This window comes from Lepidochelys olivacea, assembly GCF_965140295.1.
Source record: "Lepidochelys olivacea isolate rLepOli2 genome assembly, chromosome: 14".
Taxonomy (NCBI): domain Eukaryota; kingdom Metazoa; phylum Chordata; order Testudines; family Cheloniidae; genus Lepidochelys; species Lepidochelys olivacea.
Window position 1 is genome coordinate 31,942,738 of NC_140424.1, and position 17,287 is coordinate 31,960,024.

General features: G+C 54.3%; 1 protein-coding gene across 5 annotated transcripts in view; it reads right to left on the reverse strand.

Moving 5' to 3' along the window:
- Positions 1-5,547: 5,547 nt before the first annotated feature.
- Positions 5,548-17,287, reverse strand: part of LOC311530157 (butyrophilin subfamily 1 member A1-like) — a 33,491-nt gene continuing 21,751 nt past the window's right edge. For 4 of the 5 annotated variants that reach the window (XM_084646590.1, XM_084646588.1, XM_084646589.1 and 1 more), the window contains exons 2-9: positions 15,793-15,923; positions 14,576-14,917; positions 13,218-13,499; positions 11,878-11,994; positions 8,873-8,893; positions 7,608-7,628; positions 7,499-7,525; positions 5,548-6,837 (exon numbers count right to left, since the gene is read on the reverse strand). In XM_084646590.1, coding sequence (XP_084502716.1) covers positions 6,326-6,837; positions 7,499-7,525; positions 7,608-7,628; positions 8,873-8,893; positions 11,878-11,994; positions 13,218-13,499; positions 14,576-14,917; positions 15,793-15,874 — 1,404 coding nt within the window. In that variant the 5' untranslated portion in view covers positions 15,875-15,923 and the 3' untranslated portion in view covers positions 5,548-6,325. The remainder of the gene's footprint in view (positions 6,838-7,498; positions 7,526-7,607; positions 7,629-8,872; positions 8,894-11,877; positions 11,995-13,217; positions 13,500-14,575; positions 14,918-15,792; positions 15,924-17,287) is intronic. The other variant, XM_084646591.1, reaches the window with a different exon arrangement.

Genomic DNA, 17,287 nt, shown 5'->3' on the forward strand with positions numbered 1-17,287 from the left:
GCTAGTGGCGTTCTGTTATTTTCTTTGTTGGGCCTGTCCTGCAGTAGGTGACTTCTGGGTACTCTTCTGGCTCTGTCAATCTGTTTCTTCACTTCAGCAGGTGTGTATTGTAGTTGTAAGAATGCTTGATAGAGAACTTGTAGGTGTTTGTCTCTGTCTGAGGGGTTGGAGCAAATGCGCTTCTATCATAGAGCTTGGCTGTAGATGATGGACCGTGTGGTGTGGTCTGGGTGAAAGCTGGAGGCATGTAGGTAGGAATAGCGGTCAGTAGGTTTCCGGTATAGGGTGGTGTTTATGTGACCATCGCTTATTAGCATAGTAGTGTCCAGGAAGTGGATCTCTTGTGTGGACTGGTCCAGGCTGAGGTTGATAGTGGGATGGAAATTGTTGAAATCATGGTGGAATTCCTCAAGGGCTTCTTTTCCATGGGTCCAGATGATGAAGATGTCATCAATATAGTGCAAGTAGAGTAGGGGTATTAGGGGACGAGAGCTGAGGAAGCGTTGTACTAAGTCAGCCATAAAAATGTTGTCATACTGTGGGGCCATGCAGGTACCCATAGCAGTGCCGCTGATTTGAAGGTATACATTGTCTCCAAATGTGAAATAGTTATGGGTGAGGACAAAGTCACAAAGTTCAGCCACCAGGTTTGCCGTGACATTATCGGGGATAGTGTTCCTGACGGCTTGTAGTCCATCTTTGTGTGGAATGTTGGTGTAGAGGGCTTCTACATCCATAGTGGCCAGGATGGTATTTTCAGGAAGATCACCGATGGATCGTAGTTTCCTCAGGAAGTCAGTGGTGTCTCGAAGATAGCTGGGAGTGCTGGTAGCGTAGGGCCTGAGGAGGGAGTCTACATAGCCAGACAATCCTACTGTCAGGGTGCCAATGCCTGAGATGATGGGGCGCCCAGGATTTCCAGGTTTATGGATCTTGGGTAGTAGATAGAATATCCCACGTCGGGGTTCCAGGGGTGTGTCTGTGCGGATTTGATCTTGTGCTTTTTCAGGGAGTATCTTGAGCAAATTCTGTAGTTTCTTTTGGTAACCCTCAGTGGGATCAGAGGGTAATGGCTTGTAGAAAGTGGTGTTGGAGAGCTGCCGAGTAGCCTCTTGTTCATATTCCGACCTATTCATGATGACAACAGCACCTCCTTTGTCAGCCTTTTTGATTATGATGTCAGAGTTGTTTCTGAGGCTGTGGATGGCATTGTATTCTGCACAGCTGAGGTTGTGGGGCAAGTGATGCTGCTTTTCCATTATTTCAGCCTGTGCACGTCGCTGGAAGCACTCTATGTAGAAGTCCAATCTGTTGTTTCAACCTTCAGGAGGAGTCCACCCAGAATCCTTCTTTTTGTAGTGTTGGTAGGAAGGTCTCTGTGGATTAGTATGTTGTTCAGAGGAGTGTTGGAAATATTCCTTGAGTCGGAGATGTCAGAAATAGGAGGGAAAAGTGAGAGCCAGCCACCCCATCTGCTCAGGCTGCATTTTGAATGTCTCCCCCTTCCATTTCCACCGACCCGTCTCCTGGCTGGGAGCAGTCAGTCTTGGGCATCACTCATTATCTTGGGGTCCTCTGGCGGGCCCAGGGAAAGGGGATTTCTGAGTACTCCCAAATTAGATGGGCAGATTGGAGGTATCAGGGCAGTGAATTCTCACACCCCTGGGGTGTGTAAATGGAGACTAGATCTTGTACTAGGTTTTAGCCCTGGGGCAATTTCTCTCCCCTCCGGGACCCCGGTCAATATCCTCAAGGCAGGCGCTATAGTGCTGGATGCACCTACCTTTCCCACTGTCCTGCAAAGCACCACCACACTCTCAGCTCCATTCCCTGTGGGCTGCCTCTGGAGCAGGGGCACGGGCAGCACCGCCCCCTTGGGATTGGATCCCGACGGCCCCTGCCCAGTGGAATTTTGAGCCTTTGCTGCAGCAATGGGCATGGTATCTCGCTCTCTTGGTGGCAATCTTGGGGCAGGGCTGGGATGGTGGAGGGTTGTGGGAAGGAGACGGCTGCTAGCTAGCAAGCTCCAGCTCACTTACAGAGCAAGCTTGGAAGCTCTGATCAGAGGGATGCTGACTCCAGTGGAGTGACGCTGATTGTCCCCAGCTGGGGATCTGGCCCCATTGATTCCAATGGAGCTACGGTCCATTGATCAGAGTCTAAAATAGAGAAAGAACAAGTCAAAAGTTACTTAGACAAGTTAGATGCCTTCAAATCACCAGGGCCTGATGAAATGCATCCTAGAATACTCAAGGAGCTGACTGAGGCGATATCTGAGCCATTAGCAATTATCTTTGAAAAGTCATGGAAGATGGGAGACATTCCAGAAGACTGGAAAAGGGCAAATATAATGTCCATCTATAAAATGGGAAATAAGGACAACCTGGGGAATTACAGACCAGTCAGCTTAACTTCTGCAATCGGAAAGATAATGGAGCAAATAATTAAGCAATCAATTTGCAAACACCTAGAAGATAAAAAGGTGATAAATAACAGTTATCATGGATTTGTCAAGAACAAATCATGTCAAACCAACCTGATAGCTTTCTTTGAGAGGGTAACAAGCCTTGTGGATAGGGGGGAAGCGGTAGAAGTGGTATATCTTGACTTTAGTAAGGCTTTTGGTACTGTCTCTCATAACCTTCTCATAAACAAACTAGGGAAATACAACCTAGATGGAGCTACGACAAGGTGGGTGCATAACTGTTTGGAAAATCGTTCCCAGAAAGTAGTTATCCGTGGTTCACAGTCATGCTGGAAAAGCATAATGAGTGGGGTCCCGCAGGGATCAGTTCTGGGTCCGGTTCTGTTCAGTATCTTCATAAATGATTTAGATAATGGCATAGAGAGTACACTTATAAAGTTTGCAGACAATACCAAGCTGGGATGGGTTGCAAGTGCTTTGGAGGATAGGATTAAAATTCAAAATGATCTGGACAAACTGGAGAAATGGTCTGAAGTAAATAGAATGAAATTCATTAAGGACAAATGCGAAGTACTCAATTTAGGAAGGAACAATCATTTGCACACATACAAAATGGGAAATGACTGCCTAGGAAGGAGTACTGCAGAAAGGGATCTGGGGGTCATAGTGGATCACAAGCTAAATATAAGTCAACAGTGTAAATGCTGTTGCAAAAAAGGCAAACATCATTATCAGGAGTATTGTAAGCAAGATATGAGAAGTAATTCTTCCGTTCTACTCCGCGCTGATTAGGCCTCAACTGGAGTATTGTGTCCAGTTCTGGGCACCACATTTCAGGAAAGATGTGGACAAATTGGAGAAAGTCCAGAGAACAAAAATGATGAAACATAGGTAAACATGACCTATGAGGGAAGATTGAAAAAATTGGATTTCTTTAGTCTGGAGAAGAGAAGACTGAGAGGGGACATGATAACAGTTTTGAAGTACATAAAAGGTTGTTACAAGGAGGAAGGAGAAAAATTGTTCTTAACCTCTGAGAATAGGACAAGAACCAATGGGCTTAAATTGCAGCGACTGTCAGGGTGGTTAAGCACTGGAATAAATTGCCTAGGGAGGCTGTGGAGTCTCCATCATTGGGGATTTTTAAGAGCAGGTTGGACAAACACCTGTCAGGGATGGTCTAGATCAGTGGTTCCCAAACTTGTTCCGCCACTTGTGCAGGGAAAGCCCCCGGCGGGCCGGGCCCATTTGTTTACCTGCTGCATCCGCAGGGAGCCGTGATCGCTCGAACCTGCGGATGCAGCAGGTAAACAAACCAGCCGGGCCCGCCGGGGGCTTTCCCTGCACAAGTGGCGGAACAAGTTTGGGAACCACTGGTCTAGATCATATTTAGTCCTGCCATGGGTGCAGGGGACTGGATGACCTCTCGAGGTTCCTTCCAGTTCTCTGATTTTATGACCCCAGCTGGGGATCTGGCCCCATGACTCCAATGGAGCTATAGCCCACTGACACCGGCTGTAGCCCCATTGACTTCAGCTACATTGGAATACAAGCCCCACTGCATGGCTGAAGCTGGCCTGGGTCAGCTGAGTCAGGCTCACAGGGCTTGGCTTTGGAGGTTAAACGTTGCTGTGTAGATGTTCAGGCTTGGATTGGCGTCCTGGCTCTGGGATCCTCCCTGCTTGCATGGTCCCAGGGGCCAGGCTCCAGCCCCCGCCTGAACGTCTACACAGCAACTTTTAGCTCCACAGCCTGAGCCCCACAAGTGTGAGTCAGCTGCTCTGGGCCAGCCGTGGGTCTTTTATTCCAGTGTAGATGTCCCTTGGTGGGCCTCACTCCATGGCTGGGCTAGTACAACCCATGACTGGGAATGTTTCAACCCACCCAAAAAGGTGTCGTCGTTGATGTTTTCCATGGGGAATTTTGGAATGAAGCCCTTTTCCTGTTGTGTTGAATGGGGGTTTTCATTTGGGTTTGTAAAATATTTTAGACTTTTGGGGGGGTGGTTCTTCCCAGGTTTCACCACCTCTCTTGCCACTGAATGTAAGAGCCCAAACGACTCACTTAAAACTTTCTTTGATTATCTTTCCACTGTCTTTTTGCAGACAGCATCTAGCATCACAGGGTCTGGTCTGTGTCAGGGGCTCCTAGGCACTGCCATGCTACAAACACAGCCATAAATATAATCACGTAATAGCTGGGCGGCAGGGGTGTTCTTTATCTTTGTCCATTCTGTACCAAACTTCTCCAGCTTTGGAAAAGTGACAGAGCAGCAAAAAGAAGAGAGAAACTGAGTGCAGACCCGCTGCAGTCTGGGTACTGAATCCCGTTACCTGGGCACCTGGCCAGCATTCCCGCTAATTTTTCCCAGCCATGTGTGGAATGAATTTTGTTATGTGCACCAATATGAAGGTGATGTGTGACACATCACCTCCATATTGGTGCAGATAACAAAATTCATGTGGCTGGGGTAGGGCCAAGGGGTTTGGAGTGTGGGAGGGGGCTCAGGGCTGGGACAGAGAGTTGGGTACAAGGGGTGCGGGCTCTGGGGTGGGGTTGGAGATGAGGGGTTTGGAGGGTTCTCTGGGCTGGGATCGAGGGGTATGGAGGGTGGGAGGGGGATCAGGGCTGGGGCAGGGGGTTGTGGCACGGGGAGAGGCTCAGGGGTGCAGGCACTGGGCAGCGCTTACCTCAAGCGGCTCCCGGAAGCAGCAGCATGTTCCTTCTCTGGCTCCTACCCAGAGGCATGGCTAGGCAGCTCTGCATACTGCCCTGTCCGCAGGCACTGCCCCTGAAGCTCCCATTGGTTGTGGTTCCCAGCCAACAGGAGCTGCAGGGGGCAGCACTTGGGGCGGGGGCAGTATTAAGAGTGGAGCCTCCTGACTGCCTCTACACATAGGAGCTGGAGGGGGGCCATGCTGCTGCTTCCGGAAGCTGTGTGGAGCAGCCCCCGACCCTGCTCACTGGCTGGAGTGCGACAAGCCTCAGACCCCGCACCACAGTGGGAGATCGAGGCCCGGATTAAAACAGCTGGTGGACTGGATCCAGCCCTGTGGTAGAGACTTGTCCATGCTTCAGGGACTCATGCACCTCAGCCAGGATTTGCAGTGACACTCACATAGCATTGTCCAAAGAAGTCGGGTTTATTGGTCAGCTGGACACAGCCTAAGAAGTCCTTAGGCTAGCACAGAGAACTGAACATTAAAGCATAGACCTTTCTGGTCAGCCAAGAGCCCAGCCAAGCTGTAGTGAACCCCCATGGTCAAGTTCCATTTGTCTCCCCTCTGACCTCTTTAGTCAGACATCAGGTGAGCAGCCAACTTATACCCACACCTCCCCACTCTTCAGTCCTCTGTTCTCCAGCTGGTGGATGTTGCTCAGCTCCCTGCAGAGACGGAATCCATCTCCCTCTGGGTCCTTGGATGGTAGGTGCCAATGTCCTGGTGATTGGATTTGCCATGGTCTTCCCAGATACTCCACTGGTATGTGGACTGAGGCCCAGACAGCCGGGCGACACCCACACCTATGTCTCTTAGCCTGCCCTGAGAGCAAATAGCCTTTTTCCCCCACTGGGTAACAATGCAACATGGAGGGGAAACTGAAGTACAAAAAGGTGTCATAAAAATATCACAGACGATTTCCACTTTGTCAGAGGGGGATGTTACCTTGTGTGTGTGATGAAATTTGCGTGTGATGAAATTTGCTTTTCTTTTTTGAAGAACAGGTTTATTTCCATTCATATAGTGTGAAAACTGCCTTTCAGCAAGGGATCCTCACTAATAAAACATGGCCAACAGCCCATACTGACACAACATGCGTCTTCCCCCCCCCACCCCAATTGTGGTGGCTGGTGTGATGCATTGGCAGGTTTGCATGTGCAGAGATCTGGCTGGGAGAGGCTCAGGAACATAGTCTAAGGGAGGTCCCTACAGACCAGACCCAGAAGAATGGGTAGATCTTCCCCGTAAAGAGGGCAGTGAAGGCATGGAGGGGGGCCATGGTGTCAGAATCATAGAAGCACACAACCCCTCCTTCATAGTCCAGATACACTCTGATCTTGCCAGGGCTCTGCAGCAGGTCCAGTGGGCTCCATTCTGCAGTGACTACCCGGTATTGGCCCCTGGAGAGCTGGATGGCCCACGTGCCTTGCTTGGGGCTGAAATTGAACCATCCCTTCCTGCTGACAGACTCCCTGGTGACACCCAGAGCCCAGCCCCCTGTGCTGGCCACCTCCACATCCCAGTAATGTGTCCCCAACTCATAGCCATCGGAGCCCAGCACACACGAGTAAACGTCGAATCTCCCCAGGCCATTAGGCAGTGATTGTCTTGTACCTATGTTCTTTAGGCTTTTCCTGTCTGCAGACAGCTCCAGACTGGGGTGAGCTGTTCTTGGGTCCAGGGTCACGTCCGCTAGAGACAGACAGATGCGGGACGGGGGGTGGGGACAGTTTCAGGGAAGGCAGTTTGCTCATTTCAAAGACTTAAATTGGTACAGCTGGAGAATGAGACGTTTTAAAGCAAAACTCCAGCAAAAGCTGGGAGTCAGGGAGAAACATCGCCTAGGAGCATGGTGCACCCTGCTTAAACCACGACTCTCCATGCCCCTCCCAGAGCTGGGACAGAACCCAGGAGTCCTGACTCCCAGCCCCCACTTTCCCATATCTATTAGACACCTCCCCCCTCCCATGGCCAATGTTAGAACCCAGGAGTCCTGACTCCCAGCTGCCCACCCATAACCCACTAGACCCCACTCCCCTCCCAGAGTTGGGGATAGAGCCCAGGAGTCCTGACTCCCAGTTGCCCACCCATAACCCACTAGACCCCACTTCCCTCCCAGAGTTGGGGATAGAACCCAGGAGTCCTGACTCCCAGTTGCCCACCCATAACCCACTAGACCCCACTTCCCTCCCAGAGTTGGGGATGGAGCCCAGGAGTCCTGATTCCCAGCCCCCACTTTTTCTTAACTACTAGACTCCTCTCCCCTCCCACAGCCAATCTTAGAACCCAGGAGTCCTGACTCCTAGTTGCCCACCCATATCCTGCTAGACTTAACTCTCCATTTTGGATTTACCGGCTTTGAGAAATGCTTCTTTCCAACCTGAAATGAGAAGAGAACATTAGGCCAGGGCAGAGCTGCCTAGCTAAGTTACATATAGTCTAGAGATCAAATCCACACTCACTTGGTCTACCGTGGCTTCCCTCTGTGGACACAAAGAGACAGCACGTTATCAGGGGCCTGGGTTCCAAACCTGTTCATTTCTCGCTCTGGGCCCAGCATTAAACCCACCCCGCTGGGAGAACCAATGCTCAGAGATACCCGGGGCAGCCAAGGTCTGCCCACCTCCCTTGTCCCATCAGAAGAACCTCCTCGACCCAAACAAAACCTTCAGTTCCGGATTCGAGCCTTTTTGAACTTATTTTTGTATACTTGAAATTCAAGGCAGTTCTGAGAGGAAAAATCCACGCGGATCACATCAGGAAGTATCAGGGGGTAGCTGTGTTAGTCTGTACCTGTGCTGCGCAGCGTCGCTGCCTGTCCTGGTGCAGCCGTGCCGCCAGCCACCGGTGCTCCTGTGCAGCACAGTAAGGGGGCAGGGAGCTGGGGGGTGGGGGGTTGGATAGAGGGCAGGGGAATTCGGGGGTTGGTCAGGGGCTGGGGGTGTGGATGGGGTCAGGGCGGTCAGAAGGCGGGGAACAGGGGTTCCAGGGGGGGCAGTCAGGAAGGAGAGGAGGGGTTGGATGGGGCGGCGGGGGGCAGTCAGGGACAGGGGTTCCGGGGGTGGTCAGGGGACAGGGAGCATGGGGGGTGGATAGGCAGGGGTCCCAGGGGTGGCAGTCAGGAAGGAGGGGGGGTTGCATGGGGCGGTGGGGGACAGTTAGGGGTGGGGGGTCCGGGATCGGTCAGGGAAAAGGGGTGGTTGGATGGGGCAGGGGTCCCAGGGGGCAGTCAGGAAGGAGAGGGGGGGTTGAATGGGGCGGGAGGTCCGGGGATGGACAGGGGACAGAGACCGGGGGTGTGTGGATGGGGCAGGGGTCCCCGGGGGCCGTCAGAGAATGGGAGGGTTGGATGGGGCAGAAGTCCCGGGGGGCCGTCAGGGGGCGAGAAGCAGAGGGGGTGGTCAGATAGAGGGTGGGGGCCGGGCCATGCCTGGCTGTTTGGGGAGGCACAGCCTCCCCTAACTGACCCTCCATACAATTTTAGAAACCTGATGCGGCCCTCAGGCCAAAAAGTTTGCCCGCCCCTGCCCTAGGGGACCCACTCACTGCCTCTCTGGGTGTAATACCCCAGCCCCAGATTTTCTAGGGCTTTTGCCTTCCCCGAGCCACTTGCGCCGGTGCCACCAGAAACCTCGCCGGGTGGAGCCTGATTCAAAGGAGTCATTACCCAGTCTGAGCTAACGCGGCCCAACCCCCTGGAATGGCTGACAGTGAAGAAGAAACTTACTTAGCAGTGTGTACATGGCACCTGTAAAACAAACGGAGAAACACATTCACCGACAGGGCACTGGCCACCTGAGGGTGCTGTTAACTCTCAAGACAGCAGGGACCATCTCTTCCGGGGTGTCTGTGCAGCGCCCGACACAAGGGGGCACAGATCTCAGGAGGGGTATCTAGAGGCTACTGTGGTACGCACATAGGTGATGACTGGGGGTGCTCCGGGGCTCAAGCGCCCACGGAAAAAAAATATACCCACAGACCGTGGCCCTGCCCTGAGGCCCCACCCGCACTCCACCCCAAGGCCCTGCCCCCCACTTGGTCTCTTCCCCCGTGGCCCCGCCTGTGCTGCACCTCTTCCTGCCTCCCCACTCGCTCCCCTCCGCACTCTCCCCCCGTCACTTGCCCTCATGGCAGGAGAGCAGACAGGCGTGGGCGGGAGGCATTTGGGGGCGGAGAGGAGTGAGTGGCGGTAGGCAGGCGGGCTGACACTCGGGGGAGGGGCGGAAAGGAGCGAGTGTGGGTGGGAGGCACTTGGGGGTGAAGAGGAGCAAGCAGTGGGTGGGTGGGCAGGGGGACACTTGGGGAGGGGCGGAGAGGAGTGAATGCAGGTGGGAGGCACTCGGGGTGGAGAGGAGCGAGCAGTGGGTGGGTGGATGGCGGGGACGCTCAGGGGAGGGGGGTGGAGAGGAGTGAACGCAGGTGGGAGGCACTCGGGGTGGAGAGGAGTGAGTGGCAGGCAGGAAATACTCAGGGGAGGGGATGGAAAGGAGTGAGCAGGAAGTGCTTAGGGGCAGAGAGGAGTGAGCGGTGGTGGGTGGATGTGGGGGAAACAAAAGGTGCTCGGGGTAGGGGGCGGAGAGGAGCGAGCGGCGGGTGGGCGGACACTTGGGAGGGGCGGAGAGGAGCGAGTGCAGGCAGGAGGCACTTGGGGGTGGAGAGGAGCAAGTGGTGGGCAGGCAGGGGGACACTTGGGGAGGGGCGGAGAGGAGCGAGCAGTGGGTGGGTGGGCAGGGGGACACTTGGGGAGGGGCGGAGAGGAGTGAGCGTGGGCAGGAGATACTCAGGGCAGAGAGGAGCGAGCAGTGGGTGGGCGGGCAGGGGGACACTTGGGGAGGGGCGGAGAGGAGTGAACGCAGGTGGGAGGCACTCGGGGGTGGAGAGGAGCGAGCAGCGGTTGGGTGGGCAGGGGGACACTTGGGGAGGGGCGGAGAGGAGTGAGCGTGGGCAGGAGGTACTCGGGGCAGAGTGGAGTGAGCAGTGGGTGGGCGGGCAGGGGGACACTTGGGGAGGGGCGGAGAGGAGCGAGCAGTGGGTGGGTGGGCAGGGGGACACTTGGGGGAGGGGCGGAGAGGAGTGAGCGTGGGCAGGAGGTACTCGGGGCGGAGTGGAGTGAGCGTGGGCAGGAGGTACTCGGGGCGGAGAGGAGCGAGCAGTGGGTGGGCGGGCAGGGGGACACTTGGGGAGGGGCGGAGAGGAGCGAGCGCGGGCAGGAGGTACTCGGGGCGGAGAGGAGCGAGCAGTGGGTGGGCGGGCAGGGGGACACTTGGGGAGGGGCGGAGAGGAGCGAGCAGTGGGTGGGTGGGCAGGGGGACACTTGGGGAGGGACGGAGAGGAGCGAGCGCGGGCAGGAGGTACTCGGGGCGGAGAGGAGCGAGCAGTGGGTGGGCGGGCAGGGGGACACTTGGGGAGGGGCGGAGAGGAGCGAGCGCGGGCAGCAGGCACTTGGGGGTGGAGAGGAGCAAGTGGCAGGAGGGCAGGGGGACACTCGGTGGAGGGGGTGGAGAGGAGTGGGTGGGAGGTGCTCAGGGGTGGAGAGGAGCGAGCGGTGGGTGAGTGGACAGAGGGATACTCAGGGGAGGGGGCAGAGAGGAGTGGGCTGGAGACTCTCGGGGGAGGGGGGCGGAGAGGAATGAGCGCGGGTGGGAGATACTCAGGGATGGAAAGGAGGAGCACCGTGTGGGTGGCAGGGGGGAAGCACTCCGGGGAGGGGGCAGAGAGGAGGCACTTGGAGGCTGAGAGGAGTGAGCGGTGGTGGGTGGATGGGGGGACACGGGGGAGGAGGTGGAGAGGAGCGGGCATAGGCTGGAGGCTCTTGGGGGTGGAGAAGAGAGAGTGGCGGGTGGGCAGGGGGACAGTCGGGGGAGGGGGCGGAGAAGAGTGGGCAGGAGGCACTTGCGGGTGGAGAGGAGTGAGCAGCGGGCTGGCGGATACTCGAGGGAGGGGGTGGAGAGGAGTGGGTGGGAGGTGCTCGGGGGAGGGGCGGAGAGGAGCGAGCGGCAGGTGGGCTGACATTAGGGGGCGGGGCGGAGAGTAGCCAGCGCAAGCGGGAGGCGCTCAGGGGCGGAGAGGAGCGAGCGGTGGGTGGGCGGGCAGGGGGTCACTAGGGGGAGGGGGCGGAGAGGAGTGGGTGGGAAGCGCTTGGGGGAGGGGGCGGAGAGGAGCGAGTAGCAGATGGGTGGACATTCGGGGAAGGGGAAGAGATGAGCGAGCGTGTGTGGGAAGTGCTCGGGGGCGGAGAGGAGCAAGCAGTGGCTGGGTGGCCAGGGGGACACTTGGGGGAGGGGGTGGAGAGGAACAGGCAGGGGGACTTAGGGGATGGTGGAGACGAGTGGGCAGGAGGTGCTCGGGGGAAGGTATGAAGAGGAACGGGGGGGCGGGGGGTCTTGGAGGTGGGACAGAGTGGGGGCGGGTCCTCAGGGCAGAGAGGGGGTGGAGCATCCACCAACAAAAACAAAAGTCAGTGCCTTTGGGTACACACAAGGAAAATACTGATAACGGAAGGGCTGGGAAACGTTATAACATTTGACACCCAAGTGAAGATTAATTTCTTTTCCTCTCTTAACATGAATTACCGGCAATGGGAAAAATATGCCCAGGTAGAAAGAGGGAGGGTCAAATCATGTGAGCATCCAAGGATCTATGTGGTCTACAGCACCAAGGACCTGCAGATCTATTGAAGGATGTCTCGTTTCTTTCTTTCTGGTGGCAAAGGGGTTAAACAGGAGGCTTTACCTTTCTCTTTGTGAATCCTCCATAGGTAGAGGGAAGCCAAGGGGAGGAAGCAAACGCATATCGTCAGGATGAGATAGAGGGGGACCCGCCAAGAGGAAACTCTGGGGAAGAAAGTGTCTGCAGGGGAAGAGAAGAACACAGGTTAACTCTCATGACCCCTTCTGCCCCATGCAGATGTGACACAAAATAATTAACAAACCTAGTAACAGATGGTGGGACCCTTTTAGCTCCTTTGTGATAGACAGAAAAGGCCGGAATCAGTTTTTTTGTTAATATTATTCCCTGAGATTGTTTGTTAACATTAGAAATATCGGCAAACTGATTGGAAAATGGACTTTCCATTCCACCGGAAATTTCGATATATCAAAATTTGATGGTGTTCCTGGTTGGAATGGACGGTGAAATGTCGGAAAGAAAATTTTAAAAAATCCAGTTCTGAGCCCTCAGAATGTTTCATTTCAATGACGTCAAACCATTTTGGTTTTGGTAATGTCAAAAGGTTACAATACAAACTATTAAATACAAATATATCCTATGGGTTTAATATAAAATATATAAATATACTCTAATCTAGTAGAGTATGAATATGCCAATATAATATCAAAGTCCAAACAAACTGAATCCAAAGGATGACGCTGAAATGAAACATTTTGACATTTTTGGAACAAAATGAGAATGTTGAAATGATTCGATTTGACTAATTCCAGTCAAATATCTGGTTGAAATAGACACATTCCCAGTAAAAGTTTGCTTCCAACAAAAATGCATCTGCCTTGAACATTTTCAAGCCAGCTCTAATCAGGATATTCCACTATTATTATTTATTATTCATATGACCTCGGGTCCCTAGCCATGGACCAGGAACCTCCTGTGCTAGGGGCTGGACAAACTCGGGAACCAAAAGACGGTCTCTACCCCAACAGCTGACAATCTAAGAATAAGACAGGACAAAACAGATGGATAAGACAGATGTGGAATACAATGGAACAATGAGACAACAGTGGTCAGCATGATAGATGAGGGTCCCAGGGCTCCAGCAGCCTAACTGAGCTCAGGGTCCTGTTGTGCTGGGCGCTGCCCAGACACACAGTGACCAAGATCAGGGCCCTGTCACGCCAAGCACTGCCCAGACACACAGCGACCAAGATCGGGGCCCCGTCATGCCAGATGCTGCCCAGACACACAGCGACCGAGATCAAGGCCCTGTTGTGCCAGGCGCTGCACTGATACGCAGTAAGAGATTGCCCCTGCCATAAAGTTCTCACTATCTATAAATGCCATTCTCCACCAGTGGAGATCTGGCTCCAGCTCTGTGTTTCCTTGTTCCATCAGCAGCTCACCGGAAATGAAAATGGCCGATACTTTCTCTGGGCCGGGCAAGCCAGGGCTGAGGGCGCAGGTCAGTGCTGGATCCGAGCTCTTGGTCATCACCATGGTGCTGGAGACGTTGAATAAGCCATTGTCACTTCGCAGTTTCTGTTCGGACTCGGGACTCAGGATTTTTTTATGGCTGTTTCTCCAGAGCACATTGGGCTCCGGGTACCACCCTGCAGAGAGACATGTGACCGAGACCCCCTTGTCCTTGTACACACTGACGTGGAGGAGAGGATCTGAGCCAGAGTCTGGGGGAAACAAATCAACAGGAATTCTCCCTTGATTTCATTCTCTCCTCATTCCTTCTGGTCACACCAGGGCCTGGTTCCCCTCTCGCTCACCCCTGTGTAAGTTAGTTTACCCAAGAGAAGACTTAGAGTCACAGAAATGTAGGGCTGGATAGTATCTTGAGAGGTCATCATGTCCAGCCCCCTGCGCTGAGACAGAACCAAGCAAACCTTGACCATCCCTGACAGGTGTTTGTCCAACTGTTCTTACAACTCTCCAGTGATGGGGTTTCCGCAGCCTCCCTTGGAGCCTGGTTCAGAGCTTAACTCCCCTTAGAGTTACAAAGTTTTCCCTAATATCTCACCTTAATCTCCCTTGCTACAGATTAAGCCCATTACTTCTTGTCCTACCTTCAGTGGCCATGGCTAACACTTGATCCCTGTCCTCTTTGTAACAGCCCTTCACGTATCTGAAGGCTGTTATCAGGTCCCCCTCGGTCTTCTCTTCTGAAGATCAGACATGCCCTGTTCTTTCAACCTTTCCTCCTAGGGCTGGATTTCTAAATCTTTGATTGTTTTGTTGCTCTCCTCTGGTCTCTCCCCAGCTTGTCCACGGTTTTGCGGCGCCCTGAACTGGACACAGGCCTCCAGCTGATACCTCACCAGCGCCACAGAGAACGGGACTGTTACCTCCCGTGGCTTACAACACTTCTCTTGCTGGGCTCTACCCAAGGAAGAGTTTCTCAGGGTAGAAGGCTCCTCAGACACAAGGAGAGGGTGAGCCGATGACTGGGCACTGGAGCTGAGACATCCACACTGGAAATAGGGGGCACATATCTGCCATTGCAGCGCGTCCTCTATGGAAGGAGGCTCTGCTGGGCTGTGGTGGAGCCCACATACCTCGGGGTCCTTACATGCAGCCTGGATGTCTCTGCCCCACAGACTCTGCTCTGGGCTGGACGGAGGAGTCACTGGGGGAAGTTTTCTGGCCTGTGACTGCAGCAGGCTGCGTGGGAAGGTCCCCACCGCCAGCCACCCCTCCCTATCACAGAGCTGCGCAGGCTGAATCCGGCTCTCCCCACCCCAGGATCACTCACTCATCAGGCGGAGCTCCAACGCAGCAACGCTGAAGTAGGTGTCAGACTGGAAGTCACAGAGGTAGTGTCCTTCGTCCCGCAGGGTGAGGTTCCAGATCCGCAGGGCCAGGCTACCACTCTGGATCCCATCCCGCAGGAGCTCTGCCCTGCCCCGGTACCTCTCACCCTGCACCTCGCTCCCGTCCGGCAGGTACACGTGGACATCCTGGCCTAGCTGGGGCCGGCTCCATTTCACCTGCATGGCCTGGGCACTGAGTGCGGGGGAGAGGTGGCAGGGCAGCAGCACGGTGCCCCCCAGTGGAGCAGAGAGGGGACCGGCGGGAACCAGAACCTGGAAACTCACTGGGGAAAGGGGCAGAGAGACAAGCCTGGAGTCAGAGGGGACTGGCGGGAAGTGGTTTTGCCTCTCACACAACTCAGACCCCAGACCTGCCACCCCAGCGGATCCTGGAGAGAGGGGCTCAGGGAGAGCTGTGAGCAAGAGGGGGAGGGGTAGAGTGGGGGGAAGGAGGCAGGGAGGGAGGGATGGTGTGTATGTGGAGGCCAAGGTGAAGGGGTGTGTGTATGGGAAATGAAGGAGTGGATGGATGGAGGGGTGTGTATGGGGATGGATGTGGGGGGATTGATGGGGGGATGGATGCGGGTGGATGGATAGAGGGGTGTGTATGGGGATGGATGGAGGCTTGTGTGTATGGGGATGGATGTTGGGAGATGGATGGAGGGGTGTATGGGGATGGATGTGGGGAGATGGATGGGTGGATGGATGGATAGATGGATGGATGTGGGTAGATAGAGGGGTATATATGGGAATGGATGTGGGGTGTGTCTATGGGGATGGATGTGGGGGATGGATGGTGGGGTGTGTATGGGGATGGATGTGGGGGGATGGATGGAGAGGTATGTATGGAGATGGATGTGGGTGGATGGATGGAGAGATGGATGGATGTGGGTGGATAGAGGAGTGTATATGGGGATGAATGTGGGGGATGGATAGAGGGGTGTGTATGGGGATGGATGTGGGGGGGATGGGAGGAGGGATGGACAGAGACTCCATTTGTCACATGTTACTGTGCATATGAGTGAACACTAGATCCTGCGCTCTTACCCCCGAGCCTGGTGCATTACCAGGGCAGTCACCCCAGACTGTCCCCGCCATACGTGAGAGCCAGCTGGGGCCCTGTGACCACCCAGCACTGTTAAGGACAAAGCCTCCTTACCGGTCGCTGCAGCCTGAACGTGCAGGAGGAGGATGGCTGAGAGCAGGGCAGCACTGCAGTGTGGGCGACGGGCTCCCAGCATCTGGCAGGGCGGCTCTTCCTGGCCTCAGGGCTGGACAGAAGCCAATGAACTAAAGGGAAACCAAGGAGACAAGGGATGAGAAGGGGAATAGCTGCTCACCCAAAGACCTCCTTCTTGTGCCAGTGGGAACCAGGAGGGCAGTTCATCCCACAAGGGAAAGGTGCTGCACGGGGATCCCACACAAGCACTGGGCATGTGTCCCTTTGGGCTCCGCTTCATGGAATAGGATAATAGCCTGCTATTGCCACCACCTGGAGGAGCTACTCCTTCAGCTCCAGCAAATGAGGCTCCTGCTACGAGCAATGAAGGCCGGGGGGGTCAAACCCCACAGTCCACTTACATGCTGGGGGATGCTGGACAGCCGTGCTGGGCAGGCAGCATGTCTGGGACTACGGGCTGCATGTTTCAAAGAAGCAGAAAGGAATCAGGGGCCTGAGCGGAAAAGTGGGTGGGAAGTTTGTGGGGAGGGACGCCTTTTCCATAGAAAAAAGCAGTTTAATCATAACTGAAATATTTTGCAGGAACGTTGGTTTAACGGTGAAATCCTAGCGGATCTTAAACATAAAAAAGAAGCTTACAAGAAGTGGAAGGTTGGACATATGACCAGGGAAGAGTATAAAGATATTGCTCGGGCATGTAGGAATGAAATCAGGAGGGCCAAATCGCACCTGGAGCTGCAGCTAGCTAGAGATGTCAAGAGTAACAAGAAGGGTTTCTTCAGGTATGTTGGCAACAAGAAGAAAGCCAAGGAAAGTGTGGGCCCCTTAATGAATGAGGGAGGCAACCTAGTGACGGAGGATGTGGAAAAAGCTAATGTACTCAATGCTTTTTTTGCCTCTGTCTTCACGAACAAGGTCAGCTCCCAGACTGCTGCGCTGGGCATCACAACATGGGGAATACATGGCCAGCCCTCTGTGGAGAAAGAGGTGGTTAGGGACTATTTAGAAAAGCTGGACGTGCACAAGTCCATGGGCTGGACGAGTTGCATCTGAGAGTGCTAAAGGAATTGGCGGCTGTGATTGCAGAGCCATTGGCCATTATCTTTGAAAACTCGTGGTGAACGGGGGAAGTCCCGAATGACTGGAAAAAGGCTAATGTAGTGCCAATCTTTAAAAAAGGGAAGAAGGAGGATCCTGGGAACTACAGGCCGGTCAGCCTCACCTCAGTCCCCGGAAAAATCATGGAGCAGGTCCTCAAAGAATCAATCCTGAAGCACTTACATGAGAGGAAAGTGATCAGGAACAGTCAGCATGGATTCACCAAGGGAAGGTCATGCCTGACTAATCTAATCACCTTCTATGATGAGATTACTGGTTCTGTGGATGAAGGGAAAGCAGTGGATGTACTGTTTCTTGACTTTAGCAAAGCTTTTGACACGGTCTCCCACAGTATTCTTGTCAGCATGTTAAAGAA